General features: G+C 37.0%; 1 protein-coding gene across 1 annotated transcript; it reads left to right on the forward strand.

Annotated features, from left to right (window-relative positions):
• Positions 1 to 954: 954 nt before the first annotated feature.
• LOC143532810 (BEL1-like homeodomain protein 1) lies at positions 955 to 3,666 on the forward strand. Its single transcript, XM_077027751.1, has 4 exons — positions 955 to 2,019; positions 2,099 to 2,484; positions 2,566 to 2,626; positions 2,712 to 3,666. Exons 1-4 carry the CDS (start codon positions 1,255 to 1,257, stop codon positions 3,444 to 3,446), a joined length of 1,947 nt encoding a protein of 648 aa, XP_076883866.1. The 5' UTR covers positions 955 to 1,254; the 3' UTR covers positions 3,447 to 3,666.
• Positions 3,667 to 23,708: the final 20,042 nt, after the last annotated feature.

The following is a 23,708-nucleotide window of genomic DNA, read 5'->3' on the forward strand; positions in this document are numbered from 1 at the left end:
TAAGGCCCCAACTAGACATACACCGTAAACATGTATGAACCACTCTTATCCCACAATTCCATTTAACCACTTTGCTTTTCCTCCTGCAGACATCATGAGATGCCAACTCATGATTTGGATGTAAGTTTAGGTAAAAATTATAAAGCTAATTCATGACTCATGGTTGATGATGGACAAATACATACACATAGGTTGCATTCGTCGATATATTTAAAATTTTGATAAAAAAATAAAAAAAATATTAAGGTAAGCCAGTGGCATTTTTAGGTATTATTTTTTAAGAACCACCACCAAGTGTAACTTGTTGTCAGGGACTCTGAAAGGCTTAATTTAAATAATCAAGTGAAAAGAAATATATATAAATATGGATATTGTTCACATTCATACAATTTCAAGAAAATTTTACGTGCAAGTCAAAAGAATAGTAACAAACATAAAAATAAATAAACTTGTAGAGGTTGAAATCATTAAAGTAAGGAGGTGTTATGGTGGTTGGCCCAGTGTTCCTTCAGAATTTAATTGCTTTATCATCAAACTATACCATCCAACCACACAAAATTTGACAAATGAGAGAAAAAAATCTACAAAGAATAGTTTTAAATTAAATAAAATAAATCAAAAAATATTAAATGGAAGAAAACAAAACAGGACCTCCATCCCACAACCTAACCCTGTGTCATCCATCATCATCACAACATCATCTTCTTCCCATTATTATAACCACATATTATACTTTACTTTTATTTATTTATTATGATGTTTTTGTAATTAGATAATAAAATAAATAATTAGAAAAGGTAGTTTGGGTTGTAGAAGGTGACGTTTCCTTCGTTTTTCAGATGTGAGTATCTTCTGACACACATATAACTTTGATATATGAAGCAAGCTGCTCATTTGTTGTTTGTTTAATCACACACATCCACATCTCTCTCTCTCTCTCTCTCTCTCTCTCTCTCTCTCTCTCTCTCTCTCTCTCTCATCTTTGTTTAGTGAGAGAGTAGTAACTTATTATTATTATTATCATCATCATCATCATCATCAAAGCTTCTGCATCAAATGATTTGAAAAGGAAGGTCAAATCAACCACACACCAACAACACACATACATACCTTCCCTTCTTTGATCCATTCGCAGGTACCTTTCCCTTCAATATCAATATATCATATACATATATATATACACACACACATCTAGAGAGAGAAACTGAGAAACACACACGTATGTATATTTATAGAATATAGAGACAAAGATCCATGGCAAGTTATTATAATGGAAACTCAGATATTCAAGGTGGAGATGGGTTGCAAACGTTGGTTTTAATGAATCCCGGTTATGTTAATTACTCCGACGGCCAACCACCGCCGTCACAGCCCGGGAATTTCATGTTTTTAAACAATAATCAACCGGCGTCTTTACCCCACGCGCCACCACCAACTACCCAACAATTTGTCGGTAACCCGCTTTCGTCACAACCGCCTGTGTCGATTCATTCCCAACACGACATCTCGGGGATACACGCGTTCATGCCACGGGTTCACTACAACGTGTACAACCCGGTGGAGATGGGGCAAGACGTCACGAGATTCCAGCAAGTACTCTCGTTGACGCTGTCCTCTCAGCAGCCTGGGTTTAGCTCCCAGGCTGCTAGAGGACAGACTGTTTCTCCCACCGCTGGTGACGAGAGCAGGGCTCTTGGCACCGGGGGTGGGGGTGCTGGCGGTGGATTGACACCGTCAGCATCTGGTATCACAAACGGTGTCAGTAGTGTGCTGTTGAATTCGAAGTACTTAAACGCGACACATGAGTTACTTGAAGAAGTGGTGAATGTGAGTAAGAGTGTTTTGAACAATTCGGATCAGTCCACCAAGAATCTCAAGATTATGGGTGACGGATCGTCGCCAACGACCGCTAGAAGCGGAGAAGAAACGAGCGGTAAACGTGACGGTCCCGAGCTAACTACCGCTGAGAGACAAGAAATACAAATGAAGAAAGCAAAGCTTATAAACATGCTTGATGAGGTAATAGTTTATTATTAATAAATAACAATTAACTCATTTAACCATTTTGTGTTCTAAATTTTGGGTATTTAATTTGAAGGTGGAACAGAGGTACCGGCAATACCACAACCAGATGCAAGTTGTGATCACATGGTTCGAACAAGCAGCCGGAATCGGGTCGGCTAAAACCTACACATCTCTAGCACTTCAGACCATTTCAAAGCAATTTAGGTGCCTAAAAGACGTGATTATTGGGCAGATCAAGACCGCTAGCCGAAGCTTAGGCGAAGAAGAAGATGTTGGTGGTGGTGGAAAGACCGAGGGAGGCGGTTCGCGGCTGAAATTTGTCGATAATCAGCTCCGAAAACAGAGGGCTTTACAGCAAATAGGGATGATCCAACATAATGCTTGGAGACCGCAACGTGGATTACCAGAGCGCTCTGTTTCGGTTCTTCGTGCTTGGTTGTTTGAACACTTTCTGCATCCGTAAGAATCATATTAATTGGATAACATACAAAGTTGTTCCAATTCTTCTATGTTTTGATGAATTTTGCTAATTATGTTTAGATATCCTAAAGATTCGGATAAACATATGCTTGCAAAACAAACTGGACTTACTAGAAGTCAGGTATGTTATTTAAATCTGTGTTCGATTTGAAAGAGAAAAACAAATAAACCGTAGCTAATATATTCTGTCTAATAACGTGCTTTAGGTTTCAAATTGGTTCATAAATGCCCGAGTTAGGCTATGGAAGCCGATGGTGGAGGAGATGTACTTGGAAGAAATAAAGGAACAAGAACAAGGCCGATCGGAAGAAAACAAAGCGAGCAAAAGCGAACAAAGTGACGATAATCCATCGTCATCAAAATATGGGAAAAGTTTGTCGCCACAGAGTTCAAAACGAGGGTTTAATCCACCTCCACCACCACAAATGACGGTTTCCACCACCGTCTCCACCTCCCCCACCGCCAGCAGAGTGAACTTTCAAAACCCATCGGGTTTCACTCTTGTGAACTCGTCACAAATGGACGGAATTGCACAATTCAGCCCTAAAAAACCACGAAACCACGACAGTCAACAACAGCAGCAGCAGCAACAACAACAGACTTCAGAGGTAGGTTTTACACTAATGGGAAACCCAACCGACTTCATGGGTGGTTTAGGTGGTTACCCTATTGGGGAAATAGGGCGGTTTACCGCCGAGCAATTCCAACAACCATATTCGGGCAACGCCGTCTCTTTGACTCTTGGTCTTCTGCATTGCGATAACCTATCAATGTCGGCAACTCATCAAAACTTCCTCCCAAATCCAAACATTCAACAAACTAATGAATTTGAAGTTATGAATCAGCCGTCTTCTTCGCACTCAACCGCCATGTATGAAACTATGAGCATTCCGAACCCGAAAAGGTTTGCAGCTCAGCCATTGCCGGACTTTGTTGCTTAATTAATCATGGTTAGTTGTTTCAATGCAGGCCTATATACTTTGAAGAACAAGACCATTGAAGTTCTTTATAGATATAAATTAGGGTTTATAGACTATATGAGAGATGTATATTAATTTTGTACCAGGAGATGGATAGATGGATTGGTATATTGTACGTATCATGCATGTATTTAAAACTAGGTATATCTTGGAGGGGGTATACAAGGTCAAATATTTATAATTAACAATTGATCTTTTTTATCTCAAATATACTATATATAAAGTGTTGTTGAAAATAAACGAGTTAAATGGGTCAAAAACAAAATTCAACATAAATTTCGTAGCATGGCAGGTAAAAATGGCTTATGGATCAGTCCGATCAACCTTACTAGATAAATGCCCAATTTTAACCTAACCTACTTTTGGATGGCTATCATGTTTGCATTTAAGTGCTTCGGTCCAATCTAAATCATGTTTTAAGTGATTGACCAAGAAATGAAGAAGATCGAATATGTTTTGTTGAATATTCAAAACCAAGGAGAACTAATAGGAGTTTGAGAATTTGCATGGGCTATCAAAACAGAAGATACGTCTATATTCACTACAAGAAATTTGCTTTGATCAGACCGCCTTTACCGACCACATGTGGTCGCTAAAAGTTTTACCGACCACATGTGGTCAGTATAGGGTGGCCACTAGAAAATGGTCAGGACAAGTCAGAATTGTGGTCGGTATAACTTCGGTCGGTATACATAGACCTTTCCTGACCACAAGTGGTCACAAAAAGTTTGGTATCAAAATTTTTACTCATTTAAAAATAAATGTAAAATAAAAATTAAAAAAACTTTTACCGACACCATGTGGTCGGTATACATATACTTTTACCGACGACTTGTGGTCGGTCCAGGATTTATTTAAAAAACAATTTTTTAATATTTAATTTACTGAATAATATAAATTTAATGCCTAATAAATGGAAAAAAACTGCACATAATTCAAACCTAATACAATATTACCAAACATCGATTCATACATAATTAAACCTAAACAAAATGTTACCAGACGTAGCTTCGTACATAATTAAACCTAAACAAAATATTACCAAACGTCCTAAGTTACTTAGGTTAATTGTATTGCAAGCCATTAAATTATCATAATCAAATACCTAGCAATCTTCACCCTCGCTTCCTTAATCATCTTCATCCTCATTACCTTCATCATCTTCACCCTCGTCAATTGAATCGACTTATCATTTTGCCTCTTGGTTAACTCACATATTTGGTCTACCATCAACCCGTTCACTGTTTCTTGCATTTGTTTCCATTGTTTGGGTGTAGCAAAAAATGTCCCAAAAGATGGATCATAAGGTGTATACCTCACTTTCTGGTTGGGCGTTTCGCATTTTGTTTAGCTCGATTTGTATGTTTTCATGTATTAAACAATACATGAATAACAAGTATTAAAAATTGCAAACTTATATATATTTAAACAAACCAATACACACATATACATATATAAACGTATACATACATACACATTCCAGGTCAAACGGGCCAAACGAGTCGTGTTCGTAATACTAAAACTTACACACTGTACATATATACACGTATACAAATACATAATAACAAGTTTAAAAAAATGCAAACTTATATATATTTAAACAAGCCAATACACATATACACACATACATACATACATACATACACATCCTGGTCAAACGGGCCAAACGAATTGTGTTCGTAATACTAACACTAATACAATGTACATATATACGCTACACACATATACATACATACACATTCCAGGTCAAATGAGCCAAACAAGTTGCATTCATAATACTAACACTTATACAAATACATATATGCCCGTATCCAAATACATGAACAAAAACATAAAAAAATGCAACTTATATATATTTAAACAAACCAATACACATATACATATATACTCATATATATACATACAGATTCTGGGTTAAACGTTCCTAACGAGTCGTGTACGTAATATATTAATACAAGCTTACCCAATCCTCCTCCGCCTTCTTGTTTACCCAACTGGTTTGCATCTTGTAATACATTTTTTAAACTCACTTATGTATTTTAGCATCATGTTAATTTTACTATATATGCAATTAAAAAGAAATGTATTTATATGAAACAAGTAACTTACAAGACTTGCAACCACTGGGTATCCTAGACGAACGACCATGTGCAGGTCGATCCCCACCATTGCCACCGTGTGATCTCGCATATGTCGCCATTTCTTCAACAAAATTAATTTCAAATACTAATGTTAACCATTAATAATCAATCAGAATAAATAATAATCATGCATAAAAAATCAAGTGTCTACATTCATTAATAATCAATAAGAATCATCACTACTATAACACTTGTCTACAAGACCATGTCTGATATGATTGTAGAAACCCATTATCATGTATGTGGGATTTAGTCACATCCGGATAGTTCCGATTCGAATTGATACATAGTTTACACGCGCAATAAGACTTTACTTCACTGTCAAGATGGTTCTTGACAATCTTTATAAAGTTTACAACTCCTTCTTTGAAGACCAGATCATTTCGATTTCGCAATCTAGTCCAACTCTTATCAACTGTCATAGTTATTCCTTATCAGTTGGTAGCGTATCAGATAAGCTATTCAATGATGAAGCCTAGCCCACTTTTTGAAGGGTTACATGTATCAAGTGTGTTACGATGCTTCATAACTGAAACACCCCCCCCCCTTAGGGTTTCGAGCCAAGCACCTTGAGAATTCCAAGTCTTAACCATCACCCAATGCCATTAAACTAGAAGACTAATTATCCACACATATATCAATACACGTTTCCACATACAAATTCATAGCAATACACAATAGACATACATATGCATTTACACACACATATACGTATACTCATAAATATACATTGATATGGATACATACATGCATAGGCACACACACATGCACGTATCAATACATGTATTCATACACATGACATACTTATACACAATAAGCAAACATATTCATATACATATACACACATACATTGACATACACACACAAAACGTATCAATACATAAGCAAATGCAATGACATACACATATGCATATACTCATACATATAAATTCATATGGATACATCATACATACATACATACATACATACACATAGACATACATACATACATACACACACATACATACACACACACACATACATACATACATACATACATACATACATACATACATACATACATACATACATACGTACATACATGTATACATACATACATGCATGCATATGCATTTACACACACATATGCATATACTCATACATATACATTCATATGGATACATCATACATACATACACACACACACACACATAGACATACATACATACATACATACATATGCATTTACACACACGTATGCATATACTCATACATATACATTCATATGGATACATCATTGTAGGTTCCCAGCCGGATCTACACGAGATATCTCGTTCTACGTAGGTGCGGAATCCCTACGTAAGACGTTACGAGCGTAGAAGACGATACGAGTTAACACAATCGAACACACGTTACAATAAACAAAGACTCGTTATATTGCAACCGGAAACACGTGATACAATGATCACTGAATACAGAACTCGTAAACACGTAAACTAAAACTCTCTAATACTGCCGTAACCTAGCTGATTATAAAGGCGACAACTTCGCCTGGCATGTTCAGGCGAAGTTGTCCCTAACTTCGCTTAGTTCACAAGTTCGCCTGTATCAGCGAACTTGTGAGCTAACTTCGCTTACATACAAAAACACAAATCTAACAAACTCGATTACAGACACTTGACACTGAACTACTGACATCATGTACCAACAGACTCCCCCTTGGCAGTAGCTTCATATCTTTATCTTCAAACACGTGTCTTGTAATCTTCAACAATCTTGTATCTTCATCTTTAAGCATGAACTCCTTCACGTACACAAACTGATACAATTCTCTGATATTTCTTCGCTTCGTCTTTCCAAGCAGGAATATAAAATATCTTCTTCTCATTCAGCACCTGCAGATCAGCTTGCGACAAGTTCACTAGATGCATCGGATCATAGACTCTCAGCAGCTCTTGTTCATCTTCGTCTTCCATTACTGCTTCAGCTGTCTCACAATCTACATACCACCACTTCAGGTCTTTGAGCACATCCTTGGGCAATTGTTTCATCGGCACTTCTTTCAAACACCGGATCGGCTTATACTTCATAATCATCCAAGGCTTGCCATCTGCTCTCAACCCTCTATCTTTATCTTCGATAAGTTTTCCCTTTTGTGGTTTCAACAGCTCGAACTTCTTTTCCTTTATACTCTCCTTCCATACTATCTTCCCGATGACTCTAGCCATATTATCATCACTTCGATTTATCAATCCCAATCTGGCTAAGTCTTTCACTTCACACTCAGGCAATGTATTCAACGATCTCAGCAGCCTTTTGAAGTACTGAACACCATCATATCTCTTAATCACAAAGAGCCTCAACTGCTCATCATATATCCAGCAAATGATCCCCTTTCTCGCTTCAGCATAGCCTCTAATGTTGTAACTCTTCTTAAACATAGTAGGGACCGCCGGTTTCTTCATTTTTACAAACCATTGAGCATAGCCTTCTTTCCATCTTGGCTGCTCTTCCCATTCCGTCTCATCATTTCCAATCTCTTGACTCATATCTGGCTTATCAACTTCCGGTATCTCATGCTCCACATTCTCCTCTACTATCTCTCCCTCTTCTATCTCATTATCAATAACAATCTCTTCTCCAATCTTCTCTATTTCTTCAACCGGTAATACATCATCATCACCTATATATTCATCATCCATCTCCTCAACGTCCACTACCACCACATCATCACCACCAGCTGCACTTGTCGACTCCCCCTGAGTTGTGGAAGTCCCAAGAGCTTGTTCAGTTCTTGGCAACTCTCCACCTGCACCTTTCGATGCATTGGGATCATCGTCTCTATCATTTCTCTTCTTAGTCCTCAACTCATCGCCTTTACAGCTCGTCTCCCCCTGAGATGCCAAGAACTCCTTCAAAGCATCTATGATTCGATCAAGACCAAGTAACCAGGTATAAAATCATACAACTACATAAGTAGAAAAAATTTTAACAATTAAAGTACACGGGATCAAATTTCAGTCTCGACAGGGACTACCATGTTTTAGAAAAGATCCAAACAGGAATCATACTAATTACGTGACTGTCACACAGATCCGTGTTCAGCTGTATTATGATATAAAGAAACAGGTTGTAAGCAGGTAAATGACTTAGAATGGTTTTCATCGTTTCTGTGATACGGGTTAGGTTCAATTAAGCTCAAAACTTAAGTGGGCAACAACTCAGAGATTATGATACCTCCTATCTATTCTCAAAGCGTATTTGGCTTTCCCCAAGTCACCCCGAGTTGACCTCGACCCGTAGTGTCTGATTAAATAGAAAGTACCCTTCGATCTTTAGACTCTTCTTCCCGTTCTTTTTCTAACATCTTGATTGATAAGTCTTAACATTATGAACTCAATAACTCACACATTTTTTTTTTAAGTATTTACCCAAACTTCAGATAAACTACTGCAAGTCCCGAATCTGGATCACTGCAGTATCTTGACACTCTATCTTCACGGGAATCAGAACACTCACGGGCTCGTGTATGACTGGGTAATCGCTTTTCTGCCTATCATACGGAAAGATATATATGGAGACATGCACAACTCTTAAGAAGTTTCCACGTAAAATCGAGTAGATTTAGTTAGTATCACTTATACTTTTACGCACCATAAAAAGTTACCATGACATACAATGACTGTTCTAAAGTCTTTTAAGCCTAATAACTTAACTAGTTAAGCACACAGAATCAGTATATCTATCACTTTCCAATGTTGGATCAATTTTCTGTTAAACATAGTAAAGGAACTTCTTACGAAGTAGTAGACTTGAAAAATAATTTCATCTCCCGGAAAAAATTTTAACTTCTATCGCCCCGATCAAGTAAAAGTCTTCAGGTAAACGACTATCCTGAAGATCCAATGGATCAGCTGGACCGGCCACATACGAGTATGTGTCCTTCTAACTAAGTATGAACGACTAATTTTCAGCGACAGAATAAAAACACATCATAAACCGCCCCGGTCACTTTCAGTTATCTGGTTAATGGCTATCCTCATATTCTACAAGTAGAAATGAGGACCAAACATATCCGAAAATATGTCCTTCAAACTGAGGCAACCGACATAATTCTAAGCGATAGTGACGTTTTTTTTTTTTTTTTTTTTTTTTAACAAAGACAAAAAACACGGTTACTCGGGATTGATCATCCCATTCAGCTCAACAAGCATAACTCGGACTTCGATTCAGTTGCTTTTGAAAGAAGACAAGATTCTTCTGTTGCCATCTCAGTCGACCTCATGTCCATAATATACGTATTCTTTTCTCTTGGAGCCTTCATAACTATCCAATCCTCTGGTATCTTGAAACCAGGATATAGCACGATCGCTTCATTTTTGGTAAAGTGCACGGTGTAGTCTTTGTCACAAATCTGCGAAACACTCAGCAGATTGTTCTTCAGTTCTTCAACAAAATTTACTTTCTCTAACGTCATCTTTCCGTTAGTCACCGTCCCAATTCCTGTGATCCTTCCACCACTCTCTCCAGCGAAACTCACTCTTCCTCCCTGAACAGGTTTCCATTCGTGTAACAAACTCTTGTTACCCGTCATGTGCCGGGAACAGCCGCTATCCACAACCCATAGATTGTTTGCAGCCCTGTTCAACTGTTCTGGGGACCCAAGGTCTTGGGTCGATACATCCCGTACCTTGGCTGTCCAAAGTTAGTATCAGAATAATTTCTGTAAGTCCTAAAAGGATACCTTCTTGGAGATTGACTATGAGGCCATCCAAACCTTCTAGAATTAAATGAATTATTTCTCATGATTTGGTTGTTAACGGGGAAAAACTGAGGTTGATTTCTTTGAAAACCTGGATAGTCCAATTTCTGAACTTTGAAGAGTTTTCATTTTTATCATTATAGTGATTAGTTCTATTATCAGTTTTTGAAGGTCTCATACCTCTGAATCTCTGCTTCAGAGGGCAATCAGCAATTAGGTGTCCTAATTGATTACATCTGAAACAACTCATGTGTTCAACTTTTTTTTCAATAGTTGTTTTAGATGATGAGGCTGCATTACTGCCCGTTTGTCTCACATATGGTGGGACATACGGGTTTAGTGGAGATTTCTTTTCAGTTGTTTTATGTTTCTCTCCACTTTTTGGTAACACTGCCTTTTCTTTTGTCTCACTCGACTCGGACGACTTGTCCGAGTTTGATGAGACAGGACTAGGGGTCGTCCGAGTTTGATGAAACAGGACTAGGAGCAGAAATCTTAACACTCGAAACAGGCTTACTTGTTTCGCCTTTACTAACTTCTGGATCTTTAATAGTTACCTTAACCGGAACTGTCTGACTATAATCAACATCAACGGATTTCTGATTACTAGGATCATAAGTGTAATTATGATTGTAAGGTGGTGGAACTTCATGATAACCAATTCCTCCCCTTTTAACTGGGGAACTTTGATCACTAACGAGGTGATCAAGTATAGCGGAGGAATTTCTAAATTTCTCAAGTTTCCTGTTAAGTTCCACCACTTTCACCTGGTGATCAGCGATCTGTTTATCCCTTTCAGCTATTAGTTTGGTTTTTTCTTCTAACACTTCATAGCTCAGATTAATTACTTGAATTTTTTCAGCTAGATTTGCTTTAAGACTTCTAATATCTTTCTCACTAGCTTTTATTTTTACCTTGTAACTATTTTCTCTAGCTTTAGTGAAATGATGATCTTCTTTTAAGGTTTTAAATTGAGCATCCAAACTAACATACTGGTCAGTTATAGTTGTCAATTGTTCAGACAGATTTTCACACTTAGTACAAGGGAGTTTGGTACTTACCTCAGAGAGCTGGTCTTTCACATCTGCCATGTAAGCTTCATTTTGAGCTTCTGCCATGTAAGCTTCACTTTCGCCAGTCACTTTCTCAGTATTTGCAGTTTCGATGTTCGCCAAATTGGCCAGTTCGAACACTTCTTCAACATGCAGATTCCAGTTATACTCCCCGTCTTGTCTGGAAATCATGGCTCTATTCTCATTACCACCCCCACTTTGTTGTGTAGACCTGTTTTGACTACGTTCTACACGTTCATTTGTGCACTCCTTCGCAAAATGGACATTCTGTTGACAGTTGTAACACCTGATCTTCGACTTATCGAACCCTGGTCTTTCACCAACAAACTTCCTACCTGTCTTCTTCATAAACCTCTTAACCCTTCTCACAATCATCGCCATCTGCCACTGCAGATCCATCTCTTCCAGATCAACAGCATCGATCTGATCATAGTCTTTATCCAATGTTGCAGGATCAACAATCTTACCCTGAATGTAATTTTCATACGAAGCAATGAAAGATGCATAGAGAGCAAACTGCTGTTCAGCAGATTTAACATTCATGGGAATCTTTGAGTAGTTGTTGTTCGAAACACTTGGGGAAAAACTACTCTTGGTTGCTTGAGGTTTAGAAGCATTTGATCCTCCAGCTACAAAACACACATCACCATTCATGTTGAGAGAAACATGACCTTCATGTGTTGAGTTAGCGCCTGAGTCTCCCTTAGAGTAGTAAGCAGACGATTCAGACATCGAACTTGAACTTGAGTTTACTTTTGCACCATACATTTCTGGATCCTGAATCTGATCAATTGGTGTCTCTTTACGAACCATGTTAAGTTCAAAAGTTCTTAGTTTGTTGACTGCTGTTTCCAAGTCATAGTCGGCAAACTCTTTGTCTTCTCTCATCAACACAGTGTACATCTTCCATTTCGGTGGGAGAGCATCAAGAAGCTTTTCAACTATTTCATCTTCTTTGTAAGTAATGGAATAGTTGCTGAGTTTGGTCATCAGATGATAATATCTAGCGATGATATCATCAAGTGATTCATTCTTCAAGTACTTGAATACCGAGAATTGGGTTTTAAGTAGTTTAATCTTTGATGCATGAATCCCCACATTACCCTCAAAACGGTTTTCAAGTGCTTCCCAAAGCTCTCTAGCAGTTTTATACTTTCTGAAGGTGTGTAGAATCTCTTGTGGAAGAGCCATTGTTATCGCTGCATGAGCTTTGCTTTCAGCCTCAAACATTTTCTTTTCTTCTTCTTCCATCTCTTTGTATTTCTTTATCTGATCACGACCCTCATACTCAGTAGTTGGTGGAATGTAACCATCTTGTATGCACATCCACATTTTAGCATCTTGGTACTTGACGTATTGCTCAAACCGATCTTTCCACGCTACAAAATCAGTTCCTTTAAGCATCTTCGGTGCCTTTGTAGCTGAACCCGCTTCCATTTCCATCTTCACCAGTTCGTAATGTTTATTGAAGACATATTTCACAAAACACAAAGAAACCCGAAAAATAAAAATTTTATTTTTAACCGTACTGTAGGCGAAGTTGTGGATAACTTCGCTTAAGTCTGAACTTCGCTGATTCTGAACTTCGCTCTCCTTGTTAAATTCGCCTGATTCGGCGAAGTTGTGTATAACTTCGCTTAAGGTAGGCGAACTTGTGAGGTAGGCGAAGTTGTGGGTAACTTCGCTTGAGATAGGCGAACTTGAGAAGGTAGGCGAAGTTGTGGATAACTTCGCTTAACCTTATATCTTCGCCGAAACCCTACGAACAGTGACGGCAACTTCGCCTGATGAACACGAAGTTTTTGCAGGTTTGATTTCTGGATTTTACGAGGTTTGTGAAGGTGTAATGGGTTGTTTATGATGGTAGGAGGTGAGTATAACACAAAAACTCGATAAACACGTCCCGCGAATAGTCGAACGGAACGATTTCTACACCCGCGTGATAATCCCGAACCACAATCACGAGCAAATGCTCTGATACCAATTGTAGGTTCCCAGCCGGATCTACACGAGATATCTCGTTCTACGTAGGTGCGGAATCCCTACGTAAGACGTTACGAGCGTAGAAGACGATACGAGTTAACACAATCGAACACACGTTACAATAAACAAAGACTCGTTATATTGTAACCGGAAACACGTGATACAATGATCACTGAATACAGAACTCGTAAACACGTAAACTAAAACTCTCTAATACTGCCGTAACCTAGCTGATTATAAAGGCGACAACTTCGCCTGGCATGTTCAGGCGAAGTTGTCCCTAACTTCGCTTAGTTCACAAGTTCTCCTGTATCAGCGAACTTGTGAGCTAACTTCGCTTACATACAAAAACACAAATCTAACAAACTCGATTACAGACACTTGACACTGAACTACTGACATCATGTACCAACAATCATACATACATACACACACACACACATAGACATACATACATACATACATACACACACATACATACATACATACACACACACGTAGACATACACACATACAGGCATAAGTACGTGCATTCATACACAAGACATAGTTATACAAAATACACAAACATAAACATTCGTATTATACACACATTCATCGACATATACAAACATATACAGAGTTCTACACAACACATAGACATATGCATATACTCATACATATAAATTCGTATGCATACACACACATACTTTGAAATTGCTATTTGTCTAATTTATAAAAAGAAATCTAAAATATATAAAAAGAACTTGTCCCGACAACATGTCATCATAGAAAAGAACAGCCAATACGTTGTCGTTTTATTTAGTTTATATAAAAACATTTATTGATAGCATGTCGTCGAGATAGAAGTTATCGAAACGATCTTGCATCCAAAAAATTTAAATAAAATTGAAATAAGACAAAGCCTATCCCGACCATATGTGGTCAGGAAAAAGTTTTTAGATGCCATTCAAAAATTTAAAACAAAATCAAAATTGAAGGAAATCTATCCCGACCACTTGTGGTCGGGAAAAGGTTGTCAGACTATATTCCTCCACAACATGATATTTCCGCTAAATTAAAAACAATAAAGATTAGAATAAAATCAACCTATCCCGACCACATGTGGTCGGGAAAAGGTTTTTAGATGGCGCTCAGAATTCATCTCTCCCGCTTACTTAAACAAAAATTTAAATTAAAATTAAACCTGTAACAATCGTCAATTTCAGGTTAACTCCGTTAACTCAACTCCGTCAATTCAAACTTTAGATTATTGAATCTGTAACGCACACCTCATTGCATTTAAACTAGGGTTTAAATGACGCTTAACACTTACTACATGTGTAGTCTTTCGGGAATTGCACCGAAACGCAAACGAGTTGACGCAAACGATTGGTGAATAAACGAAAAACGTCAAAACAATAATTATGTGATAATTATGTGTTAGACTTATGTGTTATGTGATAACATAGTATAAAACGCTAACTCAAGATGCAAACTAGTTAATTTAGGCTAGAAAAGTACAAGTTAGAAGTTGAGGGACCAAAGTGTAATATTTTATTATTAATAATATTAAAACCCTAACCTCCTTCTCTCCCTCACAAACCCGATCGGCCAGCCCCTTTCTCCCCTCCCTCTTGCGACGGCAGCCTCACACACACACATATCACACTTGTTTAAGCTTGATTCTTCATAATCGGAGCATCCTACACTCGTTTCTAAGCACCCCTCACGTTTCCCTTGGTTTATTTCTGCGTTTTAAGGTATAAATATGAAACCCTAACTATTGAATATCATATTAAGTGTTCTTATGATTGATTATTGCTAGAGGATGATTGATTATGTATTGGTTGTTGATATTGAGGATCATATGTGATTTTGAACGGTGAAAGATTGATGAATCGTTGATTGTTTGTAAACCCTAGAGGGTTGCTACTGATTTTCTATGATTAATTATGTGTATTACATGTTTTGGGTTATGTCGTATGCTTAAGATGCATGTTAGATGATTGTTTAGGCTTGCTGAGTTTTTGACAGCAGTGATTGTTAAGATTGAATGATGTGTAACTTGTTGAATATAAAATTAAACTGAGCAAATTATGAGTCTACAAGGTAGTACTCTGAGTCTAGTTTTCAGAAAGTCCAACCACGCCAAATTTGGAGGTGTTTTGGTTGGTCAAACGATTTAATTGTGATTAAAGGTCAAAACTGGTACTGGACAGATTGTAAGTTATGTTTAGACGACTGTAAATAAATGTTAATATAGAAATTGGTTGAGGTTGTTAACACTACAGGGTACTTTGTTGAGTCTAGTTTTTATAGAGTCCAAGTTTGTAATTTTTGGACTAGTAAAAGTTAATCTTTATGATTTTACAAAACTGAAGTGCGAATCTGAATTGTGAGATCTGCTGTTAGGTTGTTTTGTAAATGTTATATCTCATGAACTACGAGACCAATTGGGTTAGTTACACTTCTGGAAGTTGACTTATTGAGTTAGGAACCTAACCCAAGTGGTCTTGCAATTATTGGATTTTTCGTTTAACGGGAATTTCAAATAACATTCTGTTGCGCATGAATTTGACTGTTATGAGTTTGCTGTAATGATTTGATTATTGTGAGAAACCTATGTGGAATAAAAATATAATAAAATATGTTCTGGAAACCTAAGACATATATGCTTTTGTGATGATTATTGGTAAATTAATTGTGATGCTATGATCGGTGGGATAGACTAGTTTTTCAAGTAGAATTCTGTCGTTAAGAAACTAGTTGCTGAATTTTGTGAAAGTTGCATGAAACAACGTGATTACTAATTTATTGTTGTGTTTTGACCAAAATGCCCTTTTGGGGAATGATTGCTAATTAATTGTCGTGTTTTGACCAAAATGCCCTTGCGGGGAATAATTGCTAATTGATTGTCATGATTTGACCAAATTGCCCTCGTGGGGAATAATTGCTAGTTAATTGTTATGTGTTGACCAAATTGCCCTTACGGGGAGTAATTGCTAGTGATGTACATTATGAATACATGACACGTAAATAATTGCTCACACACGTATCGTATCACAAATGTATTTGTTAAGTCACACACAATTCACAAACAAACACGAAACGTATCTTGTGATTAGGAATTATGTGCCGGGTCTAGAGACTCGATATTAGTTCCGATACTTAGAAAATCTCCTTGTTGTTTTAGAACGCTAGAGAGAGTTTTCTGTGCGCGCATCACTTAGTGATTTATTTTGGGAATTCTTCGCAAACAGTGAGTTCACTTACCCCTTTTTAAACTGTTTTCAAACGCTTTTCACTTGGGGGAGATAACATACTCCGAAAACGCATTTTAGATTTTGTTAATATAGATTATATATCACTTGTAAAGACTAAGTGGCAAACGCAATAACTAAAGTCCTTCATTCACATCGAACCGTTTAATATTGGATAATAGCGAGTCATTGTTGAGTAGTACTACTGGGTTTGACAAACCCCACCCAACGCTAAACTCGACTGGAGGTCGAGTGGGTGTAATCTTGGCTAAACACATACCATGGTCGGGATAGACCTGGTGGCAAGGCAAATGATAAACAGTCAGCTTCGGTGTCGAACACTTAGTAATACTTGTTTTATAGGCTAGCTACCTATAGATATATAATTGACATAACACTATCTGGTAATGTAAAACGCTGAAACGCAAAACGCTGAAACGAAAAACGCTGAAACGCAAAACGCTGAAACGCAAAACGCTGAACGCAAACGCTAAACGCTTTATTTTATATAAACTTGTGAACTCACCAACCCCGTGTTGACACTTTTAGTATGTTATTCTCAGGTAGCTGAGGCGGGCGCGCGGTTTAGGATCATGCATTGCTTGAAACACTTTTAATTATGCAAACTTATTTTAAACTGTTATCATTGGGTTTTAAGTCGTCCTGCGTGACGCAACATTGGTTTCTATGGTTTTACGCTTCCGCATTTGATTACTCGTAAATGTTTTTATGGTTTGATTATAACTAATGAATCCGATCCTGTTAGTTCACACCCTCTGACGGTAAAACTCCGTTTGTGGATTTTGAGGGTGTGACAAAACCAACCTATCCCGAACACATGTGGTCGGTATAGGTGTTGTAAAAACACATATACACAGCTAACGGCAAAAAAAATCAAAAATAAAAGATATTTACTTTTTCCCGACCACATGTGGCCGGAATAAAATTTCGTGAGGAGCCAAACTTCCCGCTAAATCTATCTCGACCACATGTGGTCGGTAAAGGGTCTGTCATAAGTGAAATCTGGTCAAAACCTATAATGACTGCATGTGGTCGGTACAGGTGTTCTATAGCGACCACATTTGTGGTCGGTATAAGAGCGGTCCTGTCAGAACAAATTTCTTGTAGTGATGTGATTTCTATCAAAATACCACAAGTGGTAGTTAGGAAATCCATCCGAATCCCAGTTTGAAAACTCTGTTAGTAACGATAAACATTATGACAACCAAACTCGATCAATCTGGTTTATGTTCAGCTTCAGACGTTTCTACTTATGCGTTTGTGGCCTCGAGGGCGCAATCTTGGGAATTACAAGACCACATTCTTCGAGGTTGTGGTATTGATCGGTTTGACTCCGATTATGGGAGTGCGATAGATCAGTTGCACATTTCACTTCCCGATTTTGACATTAGTGGTTTCTAATAAAGACACCCCCCTAAAGCCCAACATGCTTTGGCGAGTGCCCTTTATAGTGGAATCATCAAGAGTTTGGAAATGAAGTTTGATTTATCCCCTCGTCAGAAAGCGGTGTTTGAGTGTCTTCGGGCTCCTCGGGCTCAAGATTTCTTAAGTGTTCTCCCTATTGAAGGATTGGGCCAACATATGTCGGCTTTGAAGTACCGGGCCATCCCGAAGTATCGGTTAATGATCCCTTTGTTTCCGGTAGATAAGCCGTGCCCAGTTTGCCGTAAGGTTTGTTTGGATTCTTTTGGCGAGCATGCGATTCACTGCAAAGAGTTGCCTGAGTTTAAGTACAAGCATTATTTGGTGAGGGATGTTCTATGCGATGTTCTTAAACGAGTCGGAATTTCGCTAAAAAGGAATCCCCCATAAACTTTCTTACGGATCCTCAAGAAGGAAGATCTACATTACGACCGGCCGATATACTTGTTTTTGGGTGGGTAGGGGGAAAACACGCTTGTGTCGACCTCACAGGAGTGTCCCTCTTGTTGGGATTAGGGACACTGGATTTGTAGCAGGCCAGACAGCATTGAAAGCGGCATCGAGCAAGGTTGCTAAACACGAGAGAGCTTGTTTGGAGAATCAACATGTGTTTATCCCCTTCGCCTTTGACACTTTTGGTTTCTTAGCTCCGGATGCCGTGGACCTTTTGAATATGGTTCACAAAGTTGTGTATAGTAACGTATCAGCCCATAAGAATCAAAACTTTGTTTTTAGTCAGATTGGGTTTGCTATCCAAAAGGGGGTTGCGGCGCAGCTTGTTGCCCGCTTACCTGCCACTTCATTATAAATCGTTTGGATGTTTTTATGAAATATAAAAGGAGCCAATAAGAAAATTAGTTTAAAGCATAACATTTCTAGCAAATTCCCATACAACTTCTAACAATAGGGTTCGGAATCACACAAAGTCATAGTTAGCATTTTAGTTACTAAGATATTTCTAGCTTGCATATATAATAATATCATTCAATTCTAAAAAAGCAACAATAATTAAAAAAAAGCTAATTATATCTACTAACACAAGAAGATAATTTTATAAAACCAACGTATGGCCAAAAATTTCACGAAATGATAAATATGTTATCTATCTCATGAGATAAAGAGTGTGCTGCCGCTAAAGAATATAAACCAATATATAAAATGAATTCGTCACGGTCTCACTAATGCAGTTATCAGGTTCGCACATGTGTGACTGCTACTCTAGTAACATTTGATGATTACAATGTCGCACCCCATATTAGAGTTATTAGCATAAAAGATATGAATGTGCTTAGGTCAACTTAACAACTAATACATCTAGGCTTTATAGTAGCCAAAAGAAACATTCAATTCATGATTAGTTCAAAAATTGGTATTTTAACATAAACGATGATTTCCTATTTTCAAGCATTTGAGATGTTACTATCATTTAAAAGCATTTTGTACCCTCTTAGATATATTATTTAGTTGCTGATGCGTTGCTTGTCGGGGTGCATTTTAAGGTGAAATTCATAACACAATATTAGGTTTGAATTTATAAAATTGATAACTATTTACACTAACCACACACAATATAGGCATGTGTAGCTATCACAACATAGTCTAGTTTTACATAAGAACCAAATATTGAACCCAAAGACACGACTTCCAATACTCAATTCTTCCTTACAGAATAGTTCTTTAATTTGTTAGATACTTGTTAGATACCCGGGACCTTGTCGTGACACCGGACTAGGATGACTGATTATGTACCTGATGTAGGTTACCACAACCCTTAGAATGGAAGGGGGGGGGGGGGGCACTAATAGGCAGAATCCATACACCAGCCAATCATACACAGTTATTTCATATATACCCTTAAGTATCCACAAACCAGAAAATAACCTGGAAACACATACCCACAAGTAACCTAATTTTTTTTTTGTTAAAATTAAAAAAAACAATTAAATGTAATTAAATTAAAATTCATTAAAATTAAAAATATTACATAATTGAAAACCGGAATAACAAAATATGATGACCAAAAAAAAAAATTAAAACACGAACATCTAAACTAGATGATCCTTCGACCAATTATATTTTATAACAATTTATCATTTGCGGGTTATAGCGATTTTCTTCACCACGTCTTCCAGATGATCGTCTGGCCGAATATATGTCTTAAACTCTCTGTCATGCATTCCTTTGGCTACGCTCTCACGTTGTTCCACAATCAGCGCTCTAGAATCATCCACTTACTGTTTTTTAGCATCCACCAAATCTTGCTCGATGAGATCTTTGAAGTTGCCGTGTATTCTTTTTCGGCTTGCTCGATGAGATCTTTGAAAAGGCGTATGCTACTATCATTTGAAAAAATATCATTATCAGAATCGTTCGGCGGTATGAATATCCCGAGATCATCGTTCGAGAAATTACCCATTGGGGATTTGAGTGAATAGAAATGGTGAAGGCTGAGTGAATAAAAATGATGAAATGTTTGAGTGAATTAAAATTGTGAATGTTTAGTGGTATTTATATGTAATAAATTGATTATTAATGGGTGTTTAATTTTTCAATGATCTCCAACGGTCATGTAAACAAACCGCAAACATTTGCCACAAATTGCAATTTGGCAAACTACCTACATAGTTAGGGGTGGGTTTACCATGTGGTAAAGAACCCATAAACCTTACCCACACTAGTGCCCCTTCCTCTCTTAGCCTATTGGAAAACTCAACCATCGCAAGGTCTAGATCATAGACATCAATCTATCACTTTCTTGTAAAATACCATTTTCACTCTACCTCAATATTAGTGATCCCGGCGAGGTCCGTTGAGGTAATACATGTGTGAAAGAAATATTATTGATGTGACAAAATTAGCCGTCCGCAAAGATGGCGTTTGCATTTGTTGGCACATTTGCTCTTTTTGATTGAAGTGATTGACTTTAAACGCTATGCGGAAGTGTGGCAATGAAAGTTATATAAAGACGCTCCACTTCCAACATTAGTTCACTAACTCTTGGATGGGACCCGTGCTTAGCATATTAACCATGTAGACTCTGGAATGTTGACCAAGTTGGTCAACATGACTTGTGCAATTATTTGACTTTTAACATTCTGTTTACTTTTGACTTCTTTGTTAACTTAGGTGATGTGCGATCATGCACGTGGTAAGAATGGGTGTGCTATGGTGTTTTGTACTTTGATGGATGCTTGGTCATGTGGATTTCTTCTTTGGGGTGTGTTTTGTATCTAATAAGTAATGTGTAATAGCCCATTAGGAAAACCTTGTATACAAAACCATACAATACCAGTAGTAATCATATTAAGTCTATAGAGAGTTAATCACTGTAATGTAATTGAAATATTTTGGAAATATTTTGAAAACATTTGGATTATCTGTCATGAGTTTAATAAGTTTAAAAATCATCATGATAAAATTAGAAAATCAGTTGTCTCAAACAAATGTGAGTTGTATAAAAATTCGAATGTCTCACCTCGGAGGTTTACAAATAAAGAGCTACCTGGTATTAAGCACCTAGGTTAAACATAATGTAGTATATTTAAATTAGTATAAATCGATAATCATAACAATAATCACGAGATTAGAAATATACACGATGAAACAATGTCTTACCTTGTTCATGCACATCTTTTGGATCCGTGTTCAAAAGCTTAACCATATTTCGACTTGTAATCAATCCATATAGACCAATAGAAAATAAATAAGCACTCAAAAAAATTACCTGTTCGAGCATCATTAACCAACTCCTTATAAATCTCGATTCATTTCAATATGAACAACAATTTAACCAATTGGATTGACTAGAATATAACGAGTAATGCAACAAAGTAATATATTGGGAATAGATTGAACTAATAAATAATTTCTACTTTATATACAAAGTCAAATAGAAAAAAGGAAAGACATGTGATAGCTCATAACAAGGTTTTTCCAGTTATAAAGAGTTATTATTGACGAGCTACAGCAATTGCGCCGATTAATGCAACTAAAAGAATTATTGAAATAAATTCAAACGGAAGAAAAAAATCTATTGATAAATGAATCCCAATTTGTTGACTATTACTTATCAGATCTTGCTCACTTTAGTCACCCCATTTCACTCATATTCAACTTTTTTTTCATGGATTTCATGAGTTTTTGTTACGGTTTCACTTAGACAACCTTTCCTCACGCAAAATCAAGAAACATGTTAACGATCACATTTTAATTCATATTTTAAGGAAAGTTTTCAAAAGATTTGGTACAAAACACACCCCAAAGAAGAAATCCACATGACCAAGCATCCATCAAAGTACAAAACACCATAGCACACCCATTCTTACCACGTGCATGATCGCACATCACCTAAGTTAACAAAGAAGTCAAAAGTAAACAGAATGTTAAAAGTCAAACAATTGCACAAGTCATGTTAACTATTTAAGGCAGTGCCACATGAAGAACAAGAAGCACATGTCATGCTTACATATGCACGATCGTGCATGATCATTTCCCCTTTTTATTTTAGTCTTTGTTTTTGTGAGTGTTCTTGATATTAATAATGGTTAATCCATATGTGGTGCTAAAAAAACCCCATTTATAAGCCATGTTTTATCAAACTTCATTTGGAGCTTGTACTATGCTTCATTGTTCTTCATGTGGCACTGCCTTAAATAGTTAACATGACTTGTGCAATTGTTTGACTTTTAACATTCTGTTTACTTTTGACTTCTTTGTTAACTTAGGTGATGTGCGATCATGCACGTGGTAAGAATGGGTGTGCTATGGTGTTTTGTACTTTGATGGATGCTTGGTCATGTGGATTTCTTCTTTGGGGTGTGTTTTGTACCAAATCTTTTGAAAACTTTCCTTAAAATATGAATTAAAATGTGATCGTTAACATGTTTCTTGATTTTGCGTGAGGAAAGGTTGTCTAAGTGAAACCGTAACAAAAACTCATGAAATCCATGAAAAAAAAGTTGAATATGAGTGAAATGGGGTGACTAAAGTGAGCAAGATCTGATAAGTAATAGTCAACAAATTGGGATTCATTTATCAACAGATTTTTTTCTTCCGTTTGAATTTATTTCAATAATTCTTTTAGTTGCATTAATCGGCGCAATTGCTGTAGCTCGTCAATAATAACTCTTTATAACTGGAAAAACCTTGTTATGAGCTATCACATGTCTTTCCTTTTTTCTATTTGACTTTGTATATAAAGTAGAAATTATTTATTAGTTCAATCTATTCCCAATATATTACTTTGTTGCATTACTCGTTATATTCTAGTCAATCCAATTGGTTAAATTGTTGTTCATATTGAAATGAATCGAGATTTATAAGGAGTTGGTTAATGATGCTCGAACAGGTAATTTTTTTGAGTGCTTATTTATTTTCTATTGGTCTATATGGATTGATTACAAGTCGAAATATGGTTAAGCTTTTGAACACGGATCCAAAAGATGTGCATGAACAAGGTAAGACATTGTTTCATCGTGTATATTTCTAATCTCGTGATTATTGTTATGATTATCGATTTATACTAATTTAGATATACTACATTATGTTTAACCTAGGTGCTTAATACCAGGTAGCTCTTTATTTGTAAACCTCCGAGGTGA

This window comes from Bidens hawaiensis, unplaced genomic scaffold, assembly GCF_021521415.1.
Source record: "Bidens hawaiensis isolate Kalapana, Puna unplaced genomic scaffold, B.hawaiensis_p1.1 tig00000702_1, whole genome shotgun sequence".
NCBI classification, from domain to species: Eukaryota; Viridiplantae; Streptophyta; class Magnoliopsida; order Asterales; family Asteraceae; genus Bidens; species Bidens hawaiensis.

What these genes read in the sequence shown, in the direction of transcription:
- LOC143532810 (XM_077027751.1), top strand. Translation starts at nt 1,255, where the DNA reads ATGGCAAGTTATTATAATGGAAACTCAGATATTCAAGGTGGAGATGGG. An exon ending in TTATAAACATGCTTGATGAG is followed by an intron (nt 2,020 to 2,098) that starts GTAATAGTTTAT and finishes TTTAATTTGAAG; the next exon opens with GTGGAACAGAGGTACCGGCA. An exon ending in CTGGACTTACTAGAAGTCAG is followed by an intron (nt 2,627 to 2,711) that starts GTATGTTATTTA and finishes AACGTGCTTTAG; the next exon opens with GTTTCAAATTGGTTCATAAA.